Source organism: Neophocaena asiaeorientalis, unplaced genomic scaffold (genome assembly GCF_003031525.2).
Source record: "Neophocaena asiaeorientalis asiaeorientalis breed wild unplaced genomic scaffold, Neophocaena_asiaeorientalis_V1.1 scaffold177, whole genome shotgun sequence".
In the NCBI taxonomy this organism is placed as follows: Eukaryota; Metazoa; Chordata; class Mammalia; order Artiodactyla; family Phocoenidae; genus Neophocaena; species Neophocaena asiaeorientalis.
In genome coordinates, this window is record NW_020172779.1 from 9745929 (window position 1) to 9768608 (window position 22680).

The following is a 22680-nucleotide window of genomic DNA, read 5'->3' on the forward strand; positions in this document are numbered from 1 at the left end:
GGTATCATGAGATTTAGCACAAGCGACCCCGTTTTGGGCCTGCGGTTTTCTCTTTAATATCTCTAAACGCTCTGCTTCTAGCCCAGTGCCTGGCACTTAGTAGGTGTTCAATAAAGAGTATATTTTCAATGGTAGCGCACATGTATAATATCCAACATCTACTGAGTGCTTACTATCACCAGTGCTTGGCACACAGCAGGTGCTCAATAAAGGAAAATGCAACTGGATTTCAACAATGTGAGCATGTATCGAGGACCTACCAGGTACCAAGGGCTAGATATGCAAGATATGTGGGGGGTGGGGAAGAGCTAAAGGTCAGGATGCCTGTGTACAGAGACTGCCAATAAGAGATAGGGTGATGCCAGTGTGGCACTTTCATCAGCTCATCTATTCATTAAGGCATTTGTTGTGCCAGGCTCTGGGGAGACAGAGATGAATAAAATGCACTCCTGGTCCTTGAGGAGACCTGACTGGGTACATAAAACTTACGACACAGGCAGGTAACTGCTGTTCTAGAGGCATGAACAAGGTGGGCTCTGGGCTTAGGGGACAGAACCACTGGATTGAGAATCAGTTTGTAAAGGAAGGGGGCAGGGGAGCTGGATGAGATGGGCTGTGACTTTGCACGTGCTGGTCCTTTTGCCTGGGACATCTCTCCTTATCCTGCCTGCCTCAGATGACGTGTCCTCTCCTCAGGGGATCCCCTCGGAAAGCCCACGTCCTCATTACTCTATCATTACACCTTGTTCATTTCTTCTCAAGCACTAGCCATAGTCCTTAGTGAATTAAAGGCAGGGAAGGAAGGGGAATGTTATTTCTTGAACACCTACTATGTGCCAGGCACTGGGCTCTTCAACTGACAAACAACATTTAATTTTCCCGATGCTCCAGGAGCGTCCATATTATTTTCCTCATTTCGAAGACTACTAAAGAGACTCCAAGAGGGCAAATGCCTTTGCCCAGGGTCACTGGCCAGGAAGTGGTGGAACTGGATTTGGAATCCAGGGCCGGCTGTCTCCCCGCATCCACGGAGCTTTCATGGCACCGGGAGAGGCCAAGTAGGCAAGAAGGGAAACGGAATGATTCGTTTACTGCCCCAGGCATTTTCAGCAACAAGTAAGTGATTTCCCTCATTCCCAGTCTGCCCTTTAAGCAGAGGCTTGGCAGCTGGGCACCAGGCTGCAGAAAAACAGGTCTTCTCCTTAACTCAGCAGCACCACCTGCAGGATCTGAGTGAACCCTGCAATAAAAAGATCAGGTGCGAGAGGTGGGAGGGGATCCTGGAGAAGGGACCTGAGACGTCACCTAACGACCTTTGATCTTAAAAAGGAGCAGATTGAGACAAAGACAGGAACTTACTCAAAGTCACACTGTTAGTGATGTCAGATTTGAAGCTGTATCTCTCCTGACTCCCAGTTCAGTACCCTCTTCCCTCCCACCCTCCCTTCTTCCTCTCCACCTTCCTCCCCACATTCTCATTCTCTGTGTTTCACCTCTTTCTTTCTTTCTTTCTTTCTCTCTCTCTCATTCAGTAAGCATTAACTGAGCACTCAATATGTCTTGGGCATATTCATTCTGGTGGGATATAAATATCGATAGTTAAAATGTGCCTTTTAGGATTAATGTTTAATTATGGATTAATTGCCATTAACAATGTACTTTATCATTACAACTAAGACTTACATTACTGTGTACCAGGCACTAGGCTAAAGCATGATCTCAGTGGGTCCTCACAGGTGAGGACACTAAGGCTTAGAGAGGTTTACGAATGTGCCCAGCATGGTTCAGTAGTTGCGGAGCAGGGATTCAAACCCAGATCCTTCTAACCTCAGAGCCAGAGATCTTAATCACTCTGTTGTATTTACTCTTTAAAGTATCCAAGGTTAGTTCAAGAAGAATCCATACTCTAATTAGGATGCTACTGCTATTTAAAATAATTACTTATTTCCTGTCTAAATGGGGTGCTGACTCTCTTCTCAAATTCGTTGCTTCTGAAATCCCTAGGAGTTTATACTGACGTTCTACTCTGTACCAGGCACTGTGCTAGGTGCTAGGGACACAGAGGTGACTGTAATTCAGCTAGAACCTTGTGGCCTTGTAGATGTCAGTCTTAAGACATAGCAATTGGCAAGATATTCTAATAGAAGCATGGCACAACTCCAGGGGGCGCCATTCATACTGTCGCTGATGGGATGGCACCCCCTGAATTGGGCAGTGTGCTGCCTGTGTGACTGTATATGGTGGCACTGACCCAGTGGGATGGGAACAAGGGACGGGGCACAGGGGAGAGGGATGGGGACCAATCACTTCCGCCTTTGCAGGGTAGGGGAACTTCATGGCAGAGGGCACTGGAGTGTGAACGCTGCCAAAGCTGTACAGACTTGGATTTCCTGTTCTCTTCAACTGGGAAGTAGGGTTAAGTTTTGAGGAAATTTGTCTCTGTGTTTCAACCTGTAGAGCAGAAAGTGTATTTCAGTTTCCATTTTTGCATTAGCTCCCGAGTTGCATTTTGTTTTAAGTTCCTGGGAAATTTGCCTTCATTCTCACTTTTGGGTGGATGGGTAGTTTCTTTCTGGGTGGTTGGTTGCTTAAATTGGAGCTCACCGATTGCAGGGGGTGTGTCTAAAACAGGAAGATCAAGTATGGGCAACCTTGTAGCTGTTTAAGGAATTCTCTGAACAAACCACAGGACAGTGACCCCACAGTGGCCCCAGAGAACGGGAGCCTTCATCTCACAGATAACAGCACCCCGTCTCTCCACATCTCCCCTCATTCTCCTCACTATCTAAGAGCACTTTGTGTGTGTGTGCAAATTTTACTTTATTTCACTTAGAGTAGAAAAACAAAAGGCAATTTTTTTCATTTTCCAAATATAAAATGATTTCATAATAATGACTATACTTTAAAATAATCAATCAATCAATTAATTAATTTTTGGCTGTGTTGGGTCTTCGTTGCTGCGCGTGGGCTTTCTCTAGTTGCGGTGAGTGGGGGCTACTCTTCGTTGTGGCGCACGGGCTTCTCATTGCGGTGGCTTCTCCTGTTGCGGAGCACGGGCTCTAGGCATGCGGGCTTCAGTAGTGGCTCGCGGGCTTAGTTGCTCCGAGACAGGTGGGATTCTCCCGGACCAGGGCTGGAACCCGTGTCCCCTGCATTGGCAGAATAATGACTATACTTTGAAGATGCTAATTCAGACCCCACTAGGGAGGGCATGGTGACAATCACAGGATTTGGTTGGGCCAGTTACTAGAAGGGTGCCGAGGGTGCAAAGGTGTTAAAAAAAAAAAAAAGAACCTGCTTCCAGCCCTCTGGGAGCTCTCACTCTGTGGCTGACCCTGCAGCCACAGGAATGACCACTGTGGGAAAGTCTGGCAGTGATGAAGGAGGAGTGATGAAGCAGGAGGTTCCCGCCCCCAGGACCCCTTTAATGGCAGAGCAAGGAGATGGGGGAGAGACTCTCTTCTGTTCTGCCCTGGGAGAAAGACGCTCGCCAGCCTCCTGATTTCACATTAATTCAGAGAAGAAAGGTTCCTTTCTTCCCATGTGGTGGGCTAAACATCCGGACTGGGACCACAATCATCTTAGAAATCAGCTATTGCAGTACATCCCTTTAAGCTGAAGCACCTCTGCTAGTCATCATTGTAAGGTTAATGCTGTGGAAAAAGCTACGAACTAGGAATTCAGATGCCTGGGTTTCGGCTGCCCCTAGCCAGCTGATTCTGGGCAAGTCACGTCATTTTCCTCTCTGAGGCCTCCCCTGTGGAATGAGGGATTGGGCCAGATGAATTCCCATGCTCTTTTGGAGTCTGAGTCTTTGGGACTTCTGAGTCCCTTTGTTATGTTACTTTCATTTCTAGCATATTATTGCATTTCTGGCTAAATAGACTGCTTCTTTGGTCCAGGGCTTGTTGGCTTCAGTTCCATTTGTCATTCCTGTGTCAGCTGGTTTCTAGCTGGGTCCGGCCAACGGGAGGCACTGGACAATTATTGAAGGGCATTGGGAAGGGAGAAACCAGGGCATTTCATGCATTTCTTCCTTGCCTCTGGCTCCCACTATGGTTCCAGCTTCTTATAGGGTGACCACAGGCCTTAGGTTGTTATGGTCCTGCCTCCTTCCTCTATCCCTCCAGCAAAGGGATTTCCTGCTATTATTATTATTTTTTTTTAATTTATTTTGTTTATTTTTGGCCATGCTGGGTCTTTGTTGCTGTGCGTGGGCTTTCTCTAGTTGCGAGCGGGGGCTACTTGTCCTTGCGGTGCGCGGGCTTCTCATTGCGGTGGCTTCTCTTGTTGTGGAGCACAGGCTCTAGGCATGCGGGCTTCAGTAATTGTGGCTCATGGGCTCAGTAGTTGTGGCTCGTGGGCTCTAGAACTCAGGCTCAGTAGTTGTGGCACACAGGCTTAATTGCTCCACAGCATGTGGGATCTTCCCAGACCAGGGCTTGACCTGTGTCCCCTGCATTGGCAGGTGGATTCTTAACCACTGTGCCACCCGGGAAGCCCTTCTTGCTATTACTAATCTCTGGGTCACCCCCATTATTTTCTGGTGGGCTTTCCAACCCTTCCATCACCTGTGGAACCCACTTCCTATATTAATCTCTCCCGGTTCCAAATACTTAGAATGGTTTCTAGTCACTTGGTTGGACTTTGACTGAGCCTTTCAAAGTTTTGTTGGCTTTACCTTGTAACAGCCAGCAATAAAAGTGATGATATAATGTGGATGATTATAACCCCTTACTTGGGATATAACCTCACATATTACAAAGCTTTCACTCGGGTTCTGTAATCTGAGTCTCACAGTAACAATGTGATGTAAGAAAGGCATTTATCATGAATTCTACTTTACAGAAGAGGAAATGATCTCACAGAGCTCAGACAGCTGGGGAGTCTTGATAGAGCTGGAACCAGAACCCAAGGCTTTTGATTTCTCATCTAGCTTTCTGTCCCTCTCTTTTTCATCATTATCCCACTCACCCCACTGGAATGGTGACTTAATGTTGGTCTTTTAGGATGTTGTTTTCTAAAGCGTGGGGCACAAACCATCAGCTGAGGGTGTATTAATTATCTATTGTTGTGTAACAAATGACCCCTACACTTCATGGTTTAAAACAGCATCATTTATTATTTTGGAAATGGTCCATGCATGCATTGATGCTGTCTCCATTCCACATTTTCTGGGTTGATTGTTCTTGGAGCTGGACCAAGAGTGGGTTGAGCTTTGAGGAAGGGGAAGGCTTTGAGATTGTACTTTCCAACAGTTTGAGATGGGGCCTGGCTGTGGTGTGCTGATGAGTTGGCTGACATGCAGCCCCGAATACACAGGCTTCTGCCCTCGGCAGACCCGGCCCAAAAAGCAGCCTGTAACCAAGGGACGGGACAAGTGGAGGAAACATAAACTTATTTCTATTCAACTCATTAAATAGGAAAGACCACTGTGTCTTTCTCTCTATCCATATTCGTCACTTCTGTACTGTAGGGACTTATAAAACCATTAGGAAGAAAATGATTTTATATTCCTAAGCCTTCAGGGATCAAAGATTGGGGGAAGGTTCAGGGTCACCATATCCATCACATCCATCACTTTGTCACCGTCAATAAATATTTATATTTACCCATGCTCACCTTGTGCTATTCTCTTCCTCCCTGCCAAGGCTCTCACCTCAGTTATTTCTGGAAGTCCCAGGGGATGGCTCATGTGTACATGTGAACTCCGTCCTTCTGGCTCCCATGTAGTGTTTACTCTTCGCTTTGTCGTCTCCAGCTTTCTGCTCTGATGTCTACAGCCAAGTTTTGGTGGCTCTTGCCAAGGCTGGTGTGACTGGTATCTGTATCAGGGCTACTGTCTCCATCTAGCATCTCACTGTGTTCCTGACGACTTGAGGAGAATGCCTATCTCTGTTTGCATCTTGTCTGCAAGACAAGGCCACCTTGCCTCTTAATAGACAAGGAGATTTTAATGGAATAATTCTAATTTTTGTTTGCTTCGGTTTCAACTTCTCTGCTCACAGGTTCTGGGTCAAGCTCCAAGATGTAAAGAGGCTACTGAGAAATTTCTGAGCCATTGCACTCAAGCTGTCCCTTTGTTTTCTGCATTGCCCCACTTATCCCCTTGGAACAGTGCCCCAACGCTCTTCTTTTAGGATGACATTTACTAAGGTATTGGGCACAAACCATTGGTGAGGGGTGTGTTAGTTATCTATTGCTGTGTAACAAATTATTCCAATACTTAGTGGCTTCAAACAGCATCATTTAGTATCTCACAGCTTTATCTGGGTCAGGAATCCAAGAGAGGCTTAACTGGGTCCTCTGGCTCTGGGACTCTCACGTGGCTGAAGTCTTCTCAAGGCTTGACTGGGAAGGTTCTGCTTTCTAGTTCGCTCCTACGGTTGTTGGCAGGATTTAGTTTCTTGCACTGAGGACCTCAGTTCCTCAGGAGCTGTTGGCTGGAGGCCCTCCTTGGTTCCTTGCCATGTGGATCCCTCCACAGAGCATCACACAACACAGCACTGGCTTCATCAAAATGAACAAGTGAGAGGAAGAGAGACTGCAAACGAGACAGGAGTCACAGTCTCTTGCAATCTCATCTTGGAATTGGCATCCCATCACTTTTTTTTCTATTAATTAGAAACAAGTAACTAGGTTCAGCCCATAATCAGGAGGGGATTATACAAGGGTTGAATAACAGGAGATGAGAAGTAAACGACCATGATAGATGAGCCCACGTGGCAAGGAGCTGTGGGTACCTCTTGGATCTGAGGAGAGCCTCTAGCTGGCAGCCGGTACGCAGCCAGGACCCTCAGTGAGACAGCCACCGGAAATGAATTCTGCCAACAGCCTGCATGAACTTGGAAGTCGGTTCTTTCCCAGTGGAGGAGTCTCCAGATGAGAACGCATTCCAGCGGACACCTGCATTGTAGCCTGGTGGACCCTAAGCAGAGAACCCAGTTAAGCAATGCCTGAATTCCTGACTGTGAGGAAATAAATATGTGCTGTTTTTAGCCTCTAAGTTTGTGGTAACATGCTGCACAGCAATAGAAAAAATCTAATTCACCTCCTCTAAGACACATGTGAAAATCTAGAAAACATTTCAGGGCACAGCAAATTTGACTATCTAATTTTGTTTAACAGTTGTCGTTAGGTTCCAAATATTTTTGAAATCTTCAGAAGGACAAAACCCTCAAATACAATTTTAACAAGTCTTGGTGGAAAATCAGTCTGTCAAGAGACAACTTAGCCACATCTGCAGAGCTGAGTAAAGGGTACTTATTTGATACAGATGAGGAATGCAACTAGGAGGAGGACATTCTTTGAATAAGTCATTGAGAAGATGCCTTTCCTCAGCTAAGTGAAGATTGTGGAGGAAAAAGATGAGAGGCTACATTGATTTTTTTCCTTTTAAGTCTGTGATCTGGAAAAAAAAAAGGATGAAAGAGAATGGCGGGAAGTTGACACTGAGTGGGCCAAAAAGCAGCTGTCTCTTGGCCTTGGAGAGTCTAATTAATTTATTTCTGAGAGCTCAGCACTGGCTGGTCACAGGCTTTGGAAGGACTCACATCGTATGCATGGCTGGGGCTGGTATGACTAGTGGGCAAGGCCCTGGCCTTGATTTAACTGGTGGTCGGCATTAGGGGAGTCTGTTGAGACAGAGACATTGTAACCAGGGTTTTTATTCATTTTAGACTTGCTCCATATCATATTTCAGTGCCAGTGTCTGCCTAATTTAATATTAAGAGTTAAATGATTTGTGTACTTTTAGTATAACAACTATTTTTCATTGAAGAATCTGCCTTAGTTTGGGTGCTCCCAAAAGCAGACCCCAGGCAGAGATTTGGGTGCCAGCAGTCAATACGGAGGTGACCTGAGGAAGCTTCCTTAGGGGAGTAAGGCAGTCATCCAGGGAAAGGCGGAAGCCAGTGAAGGTGTACGAATGAGTCAGTTGTCACTGTGGGCTCCTGGGATTCAGTCGTGCTAGGGACTCTTTAAGAGGCAGTATTGGCTGATCTCGAAATCGCTGCACTGAGGGATGAGGTAACTGGGGTATTTATTTACTAATTCTTGTCCTGTATTAGTTGAGGGTCACTCATGGAAGCATTATCTCCCTGGCCTGCCCTGAGAGAGGGGGGGTGCACTCCTGTGGCCGAGAAAGAGCTCAGACCAAGAGATGTAGGGGTTTGGAGTAAGTAGGCAGAGGAGTATATGGGAACTGTCACCAAACTGCAGGTGACCTGCGGGATGAGCTGATGGGATGAGGGTAGGACGTTGGCGTGTATGAAGTGCAACAGTAATATCCAAAAAGAATGGGAGCCTACAATAGGACATGCCTTTTCAAGCATATTGAGTAACCGGGCTCATTTGGAGAGTCAGCCTTCCAGGTCTGGAAACACTATAAAACTGACTCAAGCCAAGATGCTATTGCAGTTAGGGACCACAGCTGCGCATGCCACCTTGTCTCAGAAGCCCAGCCTCTGGCCTCTCTTTGTTAGCTGCCTTTAATTTGTTGGACCCTGGACCTGTGGATGACCAGGTGGCAATGACAAGATGAGGGAAGTACAAGGCAGGACCCCAGAAAGAATTTTGAGGCCATGACAAGCCAGACGCATCTCTGTGACTCTTAGAGCATTCTTGCTGTAACAGGTATCCTTTGCATTAAGAGTAATGAGTCATCTCTTGTTTAAAACATGGCAAGTAGCTGAGATTATTAAGAGTAAAAATGAACTTCCTTGTCCCGGAAGGGAAGGAATTGGTCAAACACTAAGATTTGAACTTAATAGCCAGACTATGAGAATGAAGAATTACTTTTCAAACTCAGATCACTCATGTGGGCAATGCTATTAATAATTGCTAACATTTATTGAATGGTTACCACATGCTGGGCTTTCTGCTATGCTTTTTATGTGCCTGACCTCACCGACTCCTCACAATAACCCAATGAGAGAGGTATTCTGTATATCTCCAGTTCATATATGCGGGAAGTGGGACTTAGGTTAAGTACCTTGCCTAGGTCCTGGGAATAGCAAGGGCAGAACTGGGATCTGAAGTCAGGTGCGACTTTATGAACTTGAGAAGTTCTGTAAGATGACCGCTAAGATTGAGTATGCCCTCTAAAACGGTTTGCGTATAGGTGGGCCAAGGGGTAACTGGGTTGTTATTGTTAGGCTGGGGGCCTGGGTTTCATAAACTGCTAATGTGAGAAGACCATCAAGACATCCTGATGTTGCCAAGGGCAGACGCCAAGTCGCCTTGTATTCATGGAAGTGTCTGTGGGTGCTAAATGGTTGGAATAGACCCTGTGGACCACTCCCTGCCCTAACATCCCAAATGTGGGTCCAGATCTCCCAGGAGCGTCCAGCCTTCATGGAGTGGGAGGCTCTGGAGTAATGATGTCCTGGGAATTGGGTGACTGTGATGCTTATTTGGGGTTCCACCCTTTGCTGGCTGTTTGACTTCAGCCAAGGGACTTAGTCACCAGGGAAATTACTTTTCTCATCTGTAAAATGAAGATTATGAGACCTGACTCTTGCCTTCCTCACCGGGAGGGCAGGAGATCGCCTCACCAGAGTCTTTTGATCTGCTTGAGGGCACCCTGCTTAATTGCCCAGCCAGGCACTCAAGCAGCTGGGTGAAAGTTTTTTTTTTTTTTTGCGGTACGCGGGCCTCTCACCGCTGCGGCCTCTCCCGCCGCGGAGCACAGGCTCCGGACGCGCAGGCCCAGCGGCCATGGCTCACAGGCCCAGCAGCATGCGGGATGCGTGATCCTCCCGGACCAGGGCACGAACCCGCGTCCCCTGCATCGGCAGGCGGACTCCCAACCACTGCGCCACCAGGGAAGCCCGGGTGAAAGTTTTATGCCCCAAGATTCCCACAGCCCATTATCCACATGCTCCCAGAAGCCCTCTGAGGTTTTCAATGAGAGATTTGGCTGGCGAAGTTTCTGCCAGGCCATGAGCAGAGATTTCTCAGAGCCTTAGTCATGGAATAGGCGGTTTCCCAGGGAAACTCTTGCCAAGGCTTCCATTTATTCATGTAATATTTCTTAAGAGCTCCGATGCACACATGGTGATTTCTCACCCCTCCCCAGGCTTGTCCACAGCAGTCATCTCTGGTGTCGTGGAATCCTGCCAGCTCTCAAGGACAACTCTTGGCCAGTTTAGCCAGAGCCTGGATGTGCTCTGTGCCCTCCGGTTCCAGCTTTTAAAAGGCTTCTTCAAGAGAGTAGTCTGTCCACCTCCTCACTTCTTGTCTGGACCATCACAAAAGCCTCCTAAAGACTCTCCCTGCCTCCAGCCCCGCTTTCTCTCTGTCTGCCACACTACATCCCGACGCACAGGAGGTATTGCTTCCCTCCTCGAAACCCATCAACCCTTCCCCATTGGCCACATGGTAAATATGGAGCAAATTCACCTGGCACTGAAAGCCCTGCTCTAACTCGAAAGCTGGCCCCCCCCATTTCCTTTCTTTCCCCATTTCTCCTCTCTTTCTATGGTCAGTTCATTGATTAAGTTTGCCATTCTACTTTATTCCCTTATCACCTCCTATGTGCCAGGAGCTGCATTACACTCTGGGAAACAAAGTGAGAGCCCTGTTCTCATGAGGCTCACGGCCTCCTGGGAGATACAGACACGTACACTGGTGAGTGCCGGCCGTGCAGTTGGGTAAGTGCCATAACATGGGAAATGGAGGGTCAACTGGAGGGAGCCCATTGGAGGGAAGCCTGATCTTCCTGGGGTGAGGGTGATGATTGGGATGCAGACTGACAGAGTCAGATGTGGACGGTGGGAGTGGAAAGCGTGTCCCATCAAGAGTGACTCTGGTGTGAAAGAGGGCGCAGGAAGTTGGGGAGACTGACACAACTATGGCAGTTCACGGCTTGGGAAGCAGCCCAGTTTCTGAAGGTCCTGGTGAGCCTTGCCTGGACCTTTTCCTGGAAGAAAAGGAACCGGAAGCAGGGTGTGGTCTCCGCCCTCCTTGCTGCGCAGCCTGGCAGGTACTCTCAGACTCTCAGGCCTTCGCCAGGGCTGGTGTTTCTCCCTCAGGGCCCCTCCCTCCTTTCCCCACCTCTCCCTGTTCTCCTCCTGCTGTGGTTCTACCCATCTTTCATGAGTCCCTTCAAATGCCATCTGGATCTGGGATCAGTACTCATTGTTCCTTCCTCTGGACACTTCGAGTCCATCGCTGGTATGTTACTGTTTATTGTACTTCACCTTATATTTTATGTCAGTTGCACCTGTTTTTCTCCCTCACAGGACTGAAAGTTCCTTAAAGGGCATATTAACCTTGGAATATTTACTTCTGCATTTCCCACAGCACTTAGCATACAATGCTTTGAGCCAGGCTTTCCTCAAGCTCCAGTTCCTCTGCTTATTAGCAACGTGATCTTGGACGAGTTACTTTATCTGTGAGACCTCGAGTTGTCTCATCTATAGAATGGGGATCTTGATTTCTATTGGACAAGGTAATTGTGAGGATCACCTGGTTAGCACTCAATAAGCAGTAGTTGCCCTCCTCGCTCCTCTGTTCTCTAGCTCATAAAGATTGCTGCAACATCTTGGGAAAGCATCCCTGAGGGAGGGGTACCTCACTTTTCCTGTGGGTCCAGAGGAAGTGTCCGGTGCCCAGGTGAGATCCCATCTGCACTGGTTTGCTGAGTACCTGGGCAGAAAGGCAGGATATCAACACCATCGGTGGAGCCTTGGTTATCAGTGGTGGGCGACACCACCCAATTCTAATCTGATCATTTTTTTTTTAACACCTTCCATGGAACACTCATCCTTAATGTAAACAAAAAGAAAATGCTGGAAAGGAATCGCAAAACAAATTAAATCATGTGCGTTTCCTTGTCTAGGATTATGCCCTAAACCAAGGTAGGCTCCCAGGGAGAGGAGAAACAGCGGTCTGCCTATGAGTCTTCCCCTTTTCTACCTGGTCGCTGCTCAGCCTGTGTAAGGAATCTGTACTCTGAGACGACAAGGGTCATTGTCATGGCCCTGGTCGTCCTTGACAGCACCATCAGCAGCTGGCTGCTTCTTCCCCTCGTCACTGCCATTTGGTGGGGGCGGGAGGCAGGGCAGAGCCCCATCTCCTATGCCATTCTCTGGAGCCCTCATCTGCATACATAGTCTCGAAAGTCCCAATCCTGCGTTTGTACAAACTTGATTCTCACTGCAACCCTGCGAGGCAGGTTGAACAACTGCCATTATCTTAATCAGTGAGGAATCCAGTTGCAGAGGAGTCAGGTGACTTGCCCAAGTGATGGCTCGAGCTGGGAGAGGAGAGGGGGCCTGCAGGGCTGGGGCTGAGCCTCAGGTGGTTTGAGCCTGAAGTGGGTCTTTCGAAAGTGAGGACAGCCTTGTTTCTGGGCAGCCAGTCCTGGTTCCTCCTGATATAATAGTTTCTGAGGAATTTTTTTAAAGCACCAGTGAAAGCCAATTCCTTTTTCTACCTCCTTTTGGTACTTGGAACTCCCACTGTGTGCCTGGGACATGGAAGTGTTGGCTGCATGAATAAAGATTGAAGGAGCACATGAAGAATAAAAAGAAGATAAGAGTTTGCCCTGGGGTTTATGAGGCGGGTGTGATTTCTGGAATATTCCACAGATGCTCTTAACCTTCCTGCCTTGACTCATAGACGTGTGAAATCCCATCAACATATTCATCCTCGTTGGAAGTACTAGAGACAGATCTTCCCTCTCTCTATTGCTTTACTCATGTTTCCTCATGGGAAGAACAGCTGTGTTGTCATATTGGGGATACTGGGAAAGACTGGTGTTCACTGAGTCACATCTGTCTGTGGAGCAGGGTTTCACGTCTCTTTCTCCTTCTGGACCTGCTGGATTCTGACATAGTTCCTTGCACTTTTGCTCTTCATACTTTAAACTACCTTCCCTCTCCCTGCAGCTGTTTTAGGAAAAGTGTTGGCTAAAGAACAGAGATGATTCCTTTCTTTTTTTGCCAGCCTCTTAATTAATTAAAAAAAAAGTCTACTTCAATCAGGTAGGGTGTGCAAGGTTTAGGATTCCAAGAGACACATATCAGCAAACGGATTTTTCAACAAGACCTTTTCCATTTTCTACTCAAGATAATATTGAGATATAATCGTGTGTCACCTGCACTGCCTTCTCAGCTGTCTGCTGGAGAGAGTTCCTTCCTTGACCCGTGAGTGCTATGTGGGTGGGCTCCTTTTGGTGGGCGGTAGGAGGTCCTGGGGCCTTGGTTCTCAAACCCAGCTGTACATCATAGTCACCCTGACCACTTGAAACAGAATTCCCTGGAGGTGGGCCCAGGCATTGGGATTTTTTTTTAAAAACTCCCCTTATCTAGAATATGGATCCAGATGGCATATCCATATTCTAACATGCGATATGAACCACTGCTCCGAGGCAGTCTCCATTTCTAAAGAGAGAAATACACCTTTACATTAAATAAAGTGAATTTTTTTCATTTCTACTGACAGTTCCTTCTATCTATTATCTAGTGGGAATAAGCACCCAGTGGGAGAAGCACCCTAGTACCTGGTGGGAGAAGAAGGGATGAGAAATGGTACTTTCAGCTCCAGCGCCTCCTAAGAGCCTGGAGTCTATAGACCTTCATCCTTTAATCCTCACACCACCTTAAGGGAGGTGTCACCATTCAAATGGAATTCAAGTGAAGAGACTGTAGCTCAGAGAAATTTAGGGACATGCCTGAGGCTTACATGGTCAGTCGGGTAGAACTAGGATTTGAATGCAGGCCTGCTTGGCCCCAAAGCCCAGTTCCCTTGCTCCCTACCTGTGGGTTGCACCCTGTGGCCCCTTCAGTATCTTACAGACCCTATGGTGGCAGTTTAGACCCACTCCTGCTCCAAGGCCTCTGGATGACAGGATCTGTTATAATCGTACCCTCCAGATTGCCTGGGGAAGCCTTGTGGCCAAGGGTCCTTTCCTCTTAACCCAAAGGACCACCCAATATTCCTAAAATTCCCCAAAGTCAGCCTACATATTAATCTCCCAGCCTGTCCCTTTTTTTTTTTTTTTTTTTTTTTTTTGCCGTACGTGGCCCTCTCACCACTGCAGCCCCTCCCGTTGCGGAGCACAGGCTCCGGACGCGCAGGCCCAGTGGCCATGGCTCACGGGCCCAGCCACTCTGCGGCATGTGGGATCTTCCCGGACCGGGGCACGAACCCGTGTCCCCTGCATCTGCCAACCACTGCGCCACCAGGGAAGCCTTTTCCCTTTTCTTCATTGAACATTACTTGTTTTAAATGTTTTACAAATTTAAGGTCATTGGATCTTTATAATAACCCCATGAGGTGTATATCATTATCTCCATTTCTCAGATCAGAAAATTGACATCTCACGACATTCAGTGAGTTGTCTGAGGTCACATAATTAGGACGTGGTTGATCCAGGATTCTAATCTGGACATTGGAGTTCCAGAATCTCTTCTCTAACCACTAAACTACACAGGTCACACAAACTTGCTATGAAAACACGAGCTTGAGGTGCCCGGGGGGCGGTGAGAATTTGGAATCCACGGAGATGATCAGCTCACAGGGAAGCAGAGCTGGAAAAGGGCTCAGAGAAACCAATGCCTCCTCCTTTATCAGGAGACGGCTAGGCTTCTGGGGAAACTGAGGCCCATGAGGGGAAGTGAGGTCAAACGTTCCCAGCATGATCTTGGTGCTCCAGAAGCTTAAAGGCTAATGAGGGGTGACTGAACCAAATCTCTTTAAAATGAAAACCACAAACATTTTTTTATTATGGAAACTTAAAACATATCCCAAAGTAGAAAGAATGGTTTCATGGACCCATGCATCCTTCACTCAGTTGAACAATTATCAACATTTTGCCAGTCTCATTTCACCTATCACCTCCCAGTGATTTTAGAGTAGGGAATAGAATTTTTAAAATAAATCCCAGAACCCTCTTATTTTACACATAAACACCCCAGTGTCCGAATTCATTCTGTTGGAGGATTTGGGGGAGAAAATGAGGCCTAGACCAGCCCTCTGGGGGAAGGGCGCTGCCGTTTTCTGCAACAAAGGAAGATTCGCGCACATCTGTCCATCCCTGGACCTTGATTCCGGGCTGTGACCCCCCCTCCCCTGTGAGTAATGCCGGGGCCTGTCAGACTCAGGCAGCTCCTGGTGGAAAGAAGCACTTTGTGAATGCTGTCTGTAACCAGGACAAGAAAAAAAAAATGTGCTGAGTGGATCCCTCATGCGCAATCATCCTCTTTTCCCGAATGAACCTCCTGTCCTCTGTGGGGCGTCTGAGCCCTGCCAGATGGGTGTCGATGTCAGCTGAGTCACCCGTGTCATTCCTATTATCTCATTTACCCGTGTTTGTCATTTTCCAGCAGCATGACTCACCCGGCCCAGAGGAAAATGCAGAGCCTGGAGAGGTGAGTCTTTTATGGAACCCTCACAGCCACACCTTGGAAGCAAAATCCTTTCCCTCTGAACTCTCATCTGAGCACCCAAAAGAAGGGGCGAGAAAGGCCGAGGGGCTTTTGGACCTTTTGGAAGGGCCACTGGTCAGCGTGACAGGCTCTGGACTAGGTCTAGATAGACTCGTGGAATTCTGGAAAATCTCGATCCCACGCTCCAACCTGCCTGCTGGGTCTTCACAGAGGGTGTGTTGTTCTTGGACTGGGCCCTTCAGTAGCCGAGGAGAGAAAGCTGTCTACCCAGCGCCCAAAGAAGCATTCTTCTCTAGAGGCTGCCAAGGTGGAAAGCAGGAGGAGGCCAGTGGAGCGTGCCCACTCTTGGCCCCTTCCCGGGCTCGATGACATCCATCCCTACACAGTGTTGGCCTCCTGGGCTGGGCATGGGCGCCGTGCTTGGTTCCCCATCCATTCCTCCTTGGAAGAGAGGAGAGGAGTCCTTTTACATCGTCTCTGGACCACGGCAGACATTGGGCCTCCTGCCTCTAGGTAGCCTTCCACCTCTCCATCACCCAGGGCTTTGCTCTTTACACAGCAGTTGAAGTGACCCTTGCATGTGGTAGAATGGATGGTAACACTCCCCTGTTTAAAAGTCTGCAGGGGCTTCCCTGGCACGTAAAATAAAATTCATATCATCACCAGGACCTACAGTCTTTGTATCCAAAGTGTGGTCCACCAGCCTCAGGGTGGGGGAGGAGGCCTGGTTAGAAATGCAGAACCTCATGTCCCACCCCAGACTTGCTGAGCCAGAAGGCACATCCGTATCACGTTAAAGTGTGAGACACTCTACAACGCATGTGGGCCCAGTGGATGGAGCCTAACCTTGAGTCCTTCTCAGAATCACCTGGGGAGTTTTCACAGTGCTCATGCCCAGCCCCCAGGCCCCAGGGATCCTGATTCAGTGGCCCCTCACTACCACCTGGAAGGTAGGTTTTATGGGTCCTGCACCTGCAACCGAAGAAGCCAACTCTCAGAGAGGTATGGCATCCAAGGGCACCCCGCCGTGCAGAGGCTGAGACTGTTAGATGGATTCATCTCTGGCTGCAAAGGCAAGAGGAACTGAGAGTAAGGGCTCTGGATCCAGGCTTCTCTGGGTCTGATTCCTGCTGCACCACATACAAACTGGGCAAATCATTTATCATCTGAGCTTTATTTTCCTTATTTGTAAAACAAGTGTAAAAAAGAACTCATGTCACGGCGATGGTAAGAAGATTAAATGAGATACTGTGCTTAGGATGGCATGTGAAGAGCTTAGTAAATGTTACCTGCCACTATTATCATGGTTATTTATTTTTCCTCACCCTCAGATTTTTGGCCTTTTAAGCAACAGAAGCTCTGAATTATCTGGCTCTAGGCTTTTCTCTAGTGGTTCCATGGCCTATGTGGCACAGTGGAAAAGGCATGAGCTTTGGAGTTCTCTTGTTTGTTGTATGATTTAAACAGGCCACTAGGCCTCTCTAATCCTCTGTGTTCCTTATCTGTGAAATGGGGACATGAACACCCATCTCCAGTTGTGGGCTGAAAATAGGATGTGAAATCAGGTACAAGGCCTGATCATACTGGGCCTTAGTCAGTCTGATCTTGTTAGAATGCGCGTCACGGCTACACCATCAAAGCATCGTCCTTGAAATTTCACCCTACATACCTACATATACCAATGTCACCAAAAAAAAAAAAAAAAAAAAAAGCACAACCTGAAGTGTGAGAACTATGTTTTATTCAGCGGATTTTTCTGAGGACTGAAGTCTGGAAGACAGCCTCTCAGATGGCTCTGATGGACTGCTTCTAAGAGGTAAGGGGGAGCCAGGATACACAGGAGTTTTGCAACAAAAACCAGGTGGCCGGAACATCAAAAAATGACTGTTAATTGAAGAAAAGCAGACCTCTCAAGTTAATGAAGTTAGCATTTTCTCTGTCTGGGAAGATGCAAGAGTCTGGAGTCATTGAAATCATTCCTTTGATGTGCACCTTCACTACCTAGGGTCAGTATCCTACATTTCTGTATCCCGAATCCCCTCAGGGTGCACAGCTGGGGGCAGCTACAGTGGCTGCTGGCTTGATGGTTGCAACATTTTTTGTTTACTTACATGGCAGGTGACATTTTTCATCAACAGTAATAACCTTGAGCAGCAGGGCCCCTAGGGGAAGATGAGTTCCTCTCTCTGGACAGGAGTCCAGCGTTGGCATTCTAGGCAGATCCCACTCTCTTTTCTAATGCTAAGGGAATTGAGAACACAAAGGTGAAATGCAATGCGTCACCAACCAGAGCCACCTCAGCCCAGTCTGAGGGGCAGAGAGCACATGTTCTGGAGTCCTACTATCTGGATGCACATTGATTCTACCCTTATTAGCTGTGTGACTTTAGGCAAGTGGTTTAACCTCTCTGTTCTTCATTTTCCCTGACTGTAAATTAGGGTCGTACCATCTACCCCACTGAATGACTGTAAGGGTGGAATGTGTTAATAAAGGGAAACGCTTTGAGTCATGTTTAGCACGTAGCAAGAGCTCCGTAATTGTTCTACACTCACTCCCTGGTTAGCTGCAGTGTCTCTTTTGTGATCCCACCTAACAGGACTTGCAATGTTCTGTTCGTTAATCTTGTTTTGCCATGAGCTCATCTTTGTGTTCCCAGAGCCTAGCAGCAGAGGGTTGGATACATACTTGGTGTTTATTACTATTATTATTTTTGTCAGGAGAAGTGAGAGTGCTCAGTGATCAGCTGACATGAGCTAGATGCCTGCAAACCAGTGTCACAGGAATTAGGCTCAAATTAGCAAGACCTGCGGCCACAGTCCAGGAATGCCTGGTCCCAGGCCTGGAGTAACCCTAATCGCATCAGTGGGAGAGAATTACTCACCACCTGTGCTGTGCCAGGGGCTGTGCATGTGCACGCCCCTCACTTACGCCCGTGGTGTTGGAAAGACTGGCACGTGACAATTCAACACCGGAGAGAAAGCATTCTCACTGTCAGCCAATCACCAAACTCTCAGACTTTTATCAAAGTCTCTTTCTGTCCACAGGCAGAGTCAGGCAGAGAGGGAGCTTTCAGACTCTTAGAGTGGAGCATCTGTCAGAGAAGCAAACTTTTCTCTTGCTAAAACTGACATTGATGCATTTTATGCAATCGAAATTCTGTCTTTTTACCAAATTCTAAGTCACTTAGGAGTCCCTTCTTGTGAGGAGGTGAGAAAAACCTTCCCCTTCCATAGGTACATTTTCATGTTGTTTTTACAAATGCTCATACAGCACTATTCTTCCAGACACTGTTTAAGTACTTTATAACTATTAGCTTATTCTAACCTTCACAATGACCCTTGGAGGCAGGTAGCATACCCCATTGTATAGATGAGAAAACTAAGGCACAGAGAGCTAATTGTCCAAGACTCACAGCCAGTATCACAGAGGCAAGGGTCTACTAGCTTGGCTCCAGAGTCTGGATCAGATCCCTAGGCTGTGTCATGTCATTTAATTCTTGCAACCTTCGTTCTGTAACCATCCTGCAAGGTAGCTATTTCCTCAGAGGGCACTGAGGCTCTGAGAAGTTAACTTTGCTCAAGGTTACACAGACTTAAGTGACAGGGCCGCAGTGGGAATTCACTGCTGTCTGACTCCAAAGTGACAGCAGCTTGAGCTGAATGCTCAGTCCATGGTGGAAGAATATTCCACCTTCACAGGTGTCAATACGATGGGCGCTTTCCTCACATCTCCTGTGGACAGTCAGCAGCTCCCACTACTTGAATTCTCCTTTCTCTTTTTGCATTTTCTTTCTTCATCCCCACTTCTCACAGGGTTTGGAACCTGTAGTTGAATGCTGGATGGTGGTGCTGATAATCAAGGGCATCTTTGCCTTGTCGTTCACTATAACGGGAGTGTAGCTGGTATTTTCCTCTTTGTTTTCCAAGGACATTGGAGTACTGGTGGTTCCTCGGGGAACAGGCAGAGCCTTGCAGAGGGAGGAAGAAGGCGGTGGTACTGACCGAAGCTCTGCCTCTTGTTTGCAGGGGAACTTGGACACGTTATGCAACTTCTCTGATCTTCTGTGTTAACATTTAGAGTTGGCTAAGATTTGGGGTTGGTTGATTAGATTATTTTAATTTTTTAATTTTTTGCCAAGCTGCGTGACTTGCAGGGTCTTAGTTCCCTGACTAGGGATTGAACCCGTGCCCATGCAGTAAAAAATGCTGAGTCCTATACACTGGACTGCCAGGGAATTCCCTAATTTAGTTTTTTTTAAGCTGCAGAATATTTAAATTACAAAGAATCTTAGAAGTACCTCTAAATACAAATTTGCATCATGGGGGCCACAGAGGGCTCTGCAGAACTTAAGTTTGGAAATCGCTGGATGAGGTAATACCAAATTTGCACGGTCACATGAAGCCAATGGGATTGGTGTATTCATTTCCTAGGCCTATGGTAGCAAATTACCACAAGCTTGGTGGCTTAAAACAATAGAAATGTGTTCTCTTACAGTTCTGGACCAGAAGTTCACAATCAAAGTGTCTGGCAGGGTTGCAGTCACTCCACAGGCTCTAGGGAAGAATCCCCGTTTGCTTCTGCCTAACTTCTGTGGCTCTAACCATCCTTGCCTGTGGCTGCATAACTCCAGTCTCTGTTCCCATCTTTACATGAGCTCCTCCTCTGCGTTCTGTGTCTTCTGTCTCTTACAGGGACACTTGTCATTGGATTAGAGTTCACCTGGATATATTCCAGGATAATTTCAACTCAAGATCCTTAAGTTGGGACTTCCTTGGTGGCGCAGTGGTTAAGAATCCGCCTGCCAATGCAGGAGACCTTCCTGGGCAAGGTTTGTGCCCTTGCCCAGGAAGATGTCACATGTTGTGGAGCAACTAAGCCCGTGTGCCACAACTGCTGAGCCTGCTCTCTACAGCCCACCAGCCACAACTACTGAGCCCATGTGCCACAACTACTGAAGCCCGCGTGCCTAGAGCCCGTGCTCTGCTACAAGAGAAGCCACCACAATGAGAAGCCCGCTCACTGCAACTAGGGAAAGCCCACGTGCAGCAACAAAGACCCAACGCAGCCAAAAATAAATAAATAAAGATCCTTAAGTTACATCTGCAAAGACCCTTTAACCAAATAAGGTCATATTCAGAGATTCCAGGGATTTGGACATGGACGTATCTTTTTGGGGCCACCATTCAACCCACTACAATCAGTAATAACTTTTAAGCATCTACTGTGTGCTAAGCATGCCAGGGATACAGAGGTAATCAAGACAGAAATGCTACTCACTGGAAGCCTCTAGGCTCCTTTGACAATCTCTACTGAATTTCAGACTTTAGCATTGATGTTTTCTTTTCTCCCTCCCCCCTCCCTTCCTTCCCTTTAAAGATGGGTTTATGGAGATATAATTTACAAATGGTAGCGTTTGCCCTGTGTGGGGAAACAGGCTTAGAGAGGCAGCATAATTTCTTCCAGCATACACAGAGAGGAGGTGGCAGAGACTGGGGCTTGAACCTCTGTTGTCTACCACCAGAGCCCGCCTCAGTCTCCATGGTCTGTACTCTTCCTCTGGATGCCTCCAACTCCTCATTTATCGCCTGAGGAGGCTGACAAGATGCTTTCTAGAAACCCTGAGAGCTCTGACCTTGGAAACTCCCATGGTGAAGTGCGGGGGAACACTCCTTATTCAGAGGAGACTTCCTGAAATGGGAATTTGTACGCCTCCTATAAACCTTGCCTGTTTTTCTCTTGTGTCCTGTTAAGTGGATTTACAGCTTCGGAGATCTCATTTCAATTTAACTAATCCTCACAAAATGGACAAGCGATTGAAATGATTCCTGTGAAGAAACTGCAAGCTGAGGACCACGTTAATGATGCCAACCCAGGGAACAGTAGGAGCATGGCTGACTCTATCCATCTGCAACCCCTAGCGTTTGTGGCTTTTCAGCTAATTACAAGAGAAAAATAATGGCCGTCTAAGTATATCAATCACAAAGTTGGTCAAAAGACTTAAAAAAATTATTAAGACTGATATTTGAAATAGGGTCTGTGGTCCACTATCATTAACGATGACTGCGTCCTTGAGTGAATATTGTGTGTTGACATAGCTAGTGAATGGGCGAAGCCATTGCAATCGCCAAGACATTTAGAAAATTTTTCAACTGGTTAAAGCCATAATATACTCAACCCAGCCCTTTATAAAATTGAATTAAATGTGATCATTTTAAACTTATTACTTAATGTCATAATCCATCGGTCAAACCCTTGCTACTCTTGCTATGGTGAGATGGCTGAAGAAATATCTAAAAAGTACATAGTGATATATTACAATGGACTCCTTGGTCATTAAATATTGTTGGCAGATGCATAGAACTTTTGCTGAAGAGTTGAAGAAAACTTAAGTAATTCAGTGTGAGAGGTTTGCAATACAATTACTTTCCAAATTACAATTTGGAAAGTACAAATGTTTCCAACATATTTTAGCTTACGTTATTTCTAGATTCTTCATTTCAGTAATGAAATACATTAGAACCCCCTTTCTTGTCAGCTCTTAAAGGAAAGAGATACCAGAAAAAATACATTTTCAATAGTAAATGAATTTCTTAACAAATTTCAAACATTTCTTTTTTTTTTTTTTTTTTGGTACGCGGGCCTCTCACTGTTGTGGCCTCTCCCGTTGCGGAGCACAGGCTCCGGACGCGCAGGCTCAGCGGGCATGGCTCACGGGCCCAGCCGCTTTGCGGCATGTGGGATCTTCCCGGACCGGGGCACGAACCCGTGTCCCCTGCATCGGCAGACGGACTCTCAATCACTGCGCCACCAGGGAAGCCCTCAAACATTTCTTAAGCAATGTTTTTGGTATTTATGTTGACTGGAATGAAAAGAAAAAAAAAAAAAAAGGTAAATTTCACCAGCTAGTACTATATGTGAAATTTATTGCTGCATTTTTCCATAGCAAGCTATTGAAGCCAGGAGGTTAAAGTCACAAAAGCACAGAGCAAAATAGGATTTCACTGATGTGAGTCACTGTACAGAGGCACGAAGTTTAAAGTGTAGCAGGATCTTTACAATACTGTGTAATTAGATAGGGAGTGCACCTGAAAATATTTTGCTCAAGCAGAGATTCTCTTATTCTCTTTTGGCAAAGTATTTGAAACAGTGAATGAACATAAAATCAGGGGTTTCAAATTATTTGACCTTTTCAAGGCTGACACGGGACTGTTGGGAGTGAGCTATAATAGATACATTTGAAAAAACAGAAGCACGCATATAAGTTGTCCCTGCAGGTTAAGTGTCA

The 22680-nt window shown here is 46.8% G+C and overlaps 1 protein-coding gene across 1 annotated transcript in view; it reads left to right on the forward strand.

The window, feature by feature from the left end:
* The window catches only part of LOC112397140 (uncharacterized), a 38752-nt gene extending 20989 nt beyond the window's left edge, over nucleotides 1-17763 (forward strand). The window contains exons 4-8 of the mRNA XM_024741264.1: nucleotides 10079-10330; nucleotides 10544-10629; nucleotides 13075-13151; nucleotides 15333-15377; nucleotides 15606-17763. Of these exons, the coding sequence (XP_024597032.1) occupies nucleotides 10079-10330; nucleotides 10544-10629; nucleotides 13075-13151; nucleotides 15333-15377; nucleotides 15606-15912 (767 nt within the window). The 3' untranslated portion in view covers nucleotides 15913-17763. The remainder of the gene's footprint in view (nucleotides 1-10078; nucleotides 10331-10543; nucleotides 10630-13074; nucleotides 13152-15332; nucleotides 15378-15605) is intronic.
* The last annotated feature ends 4917 nt before the right edge of the window (nucleotides 17764-22680 follow it).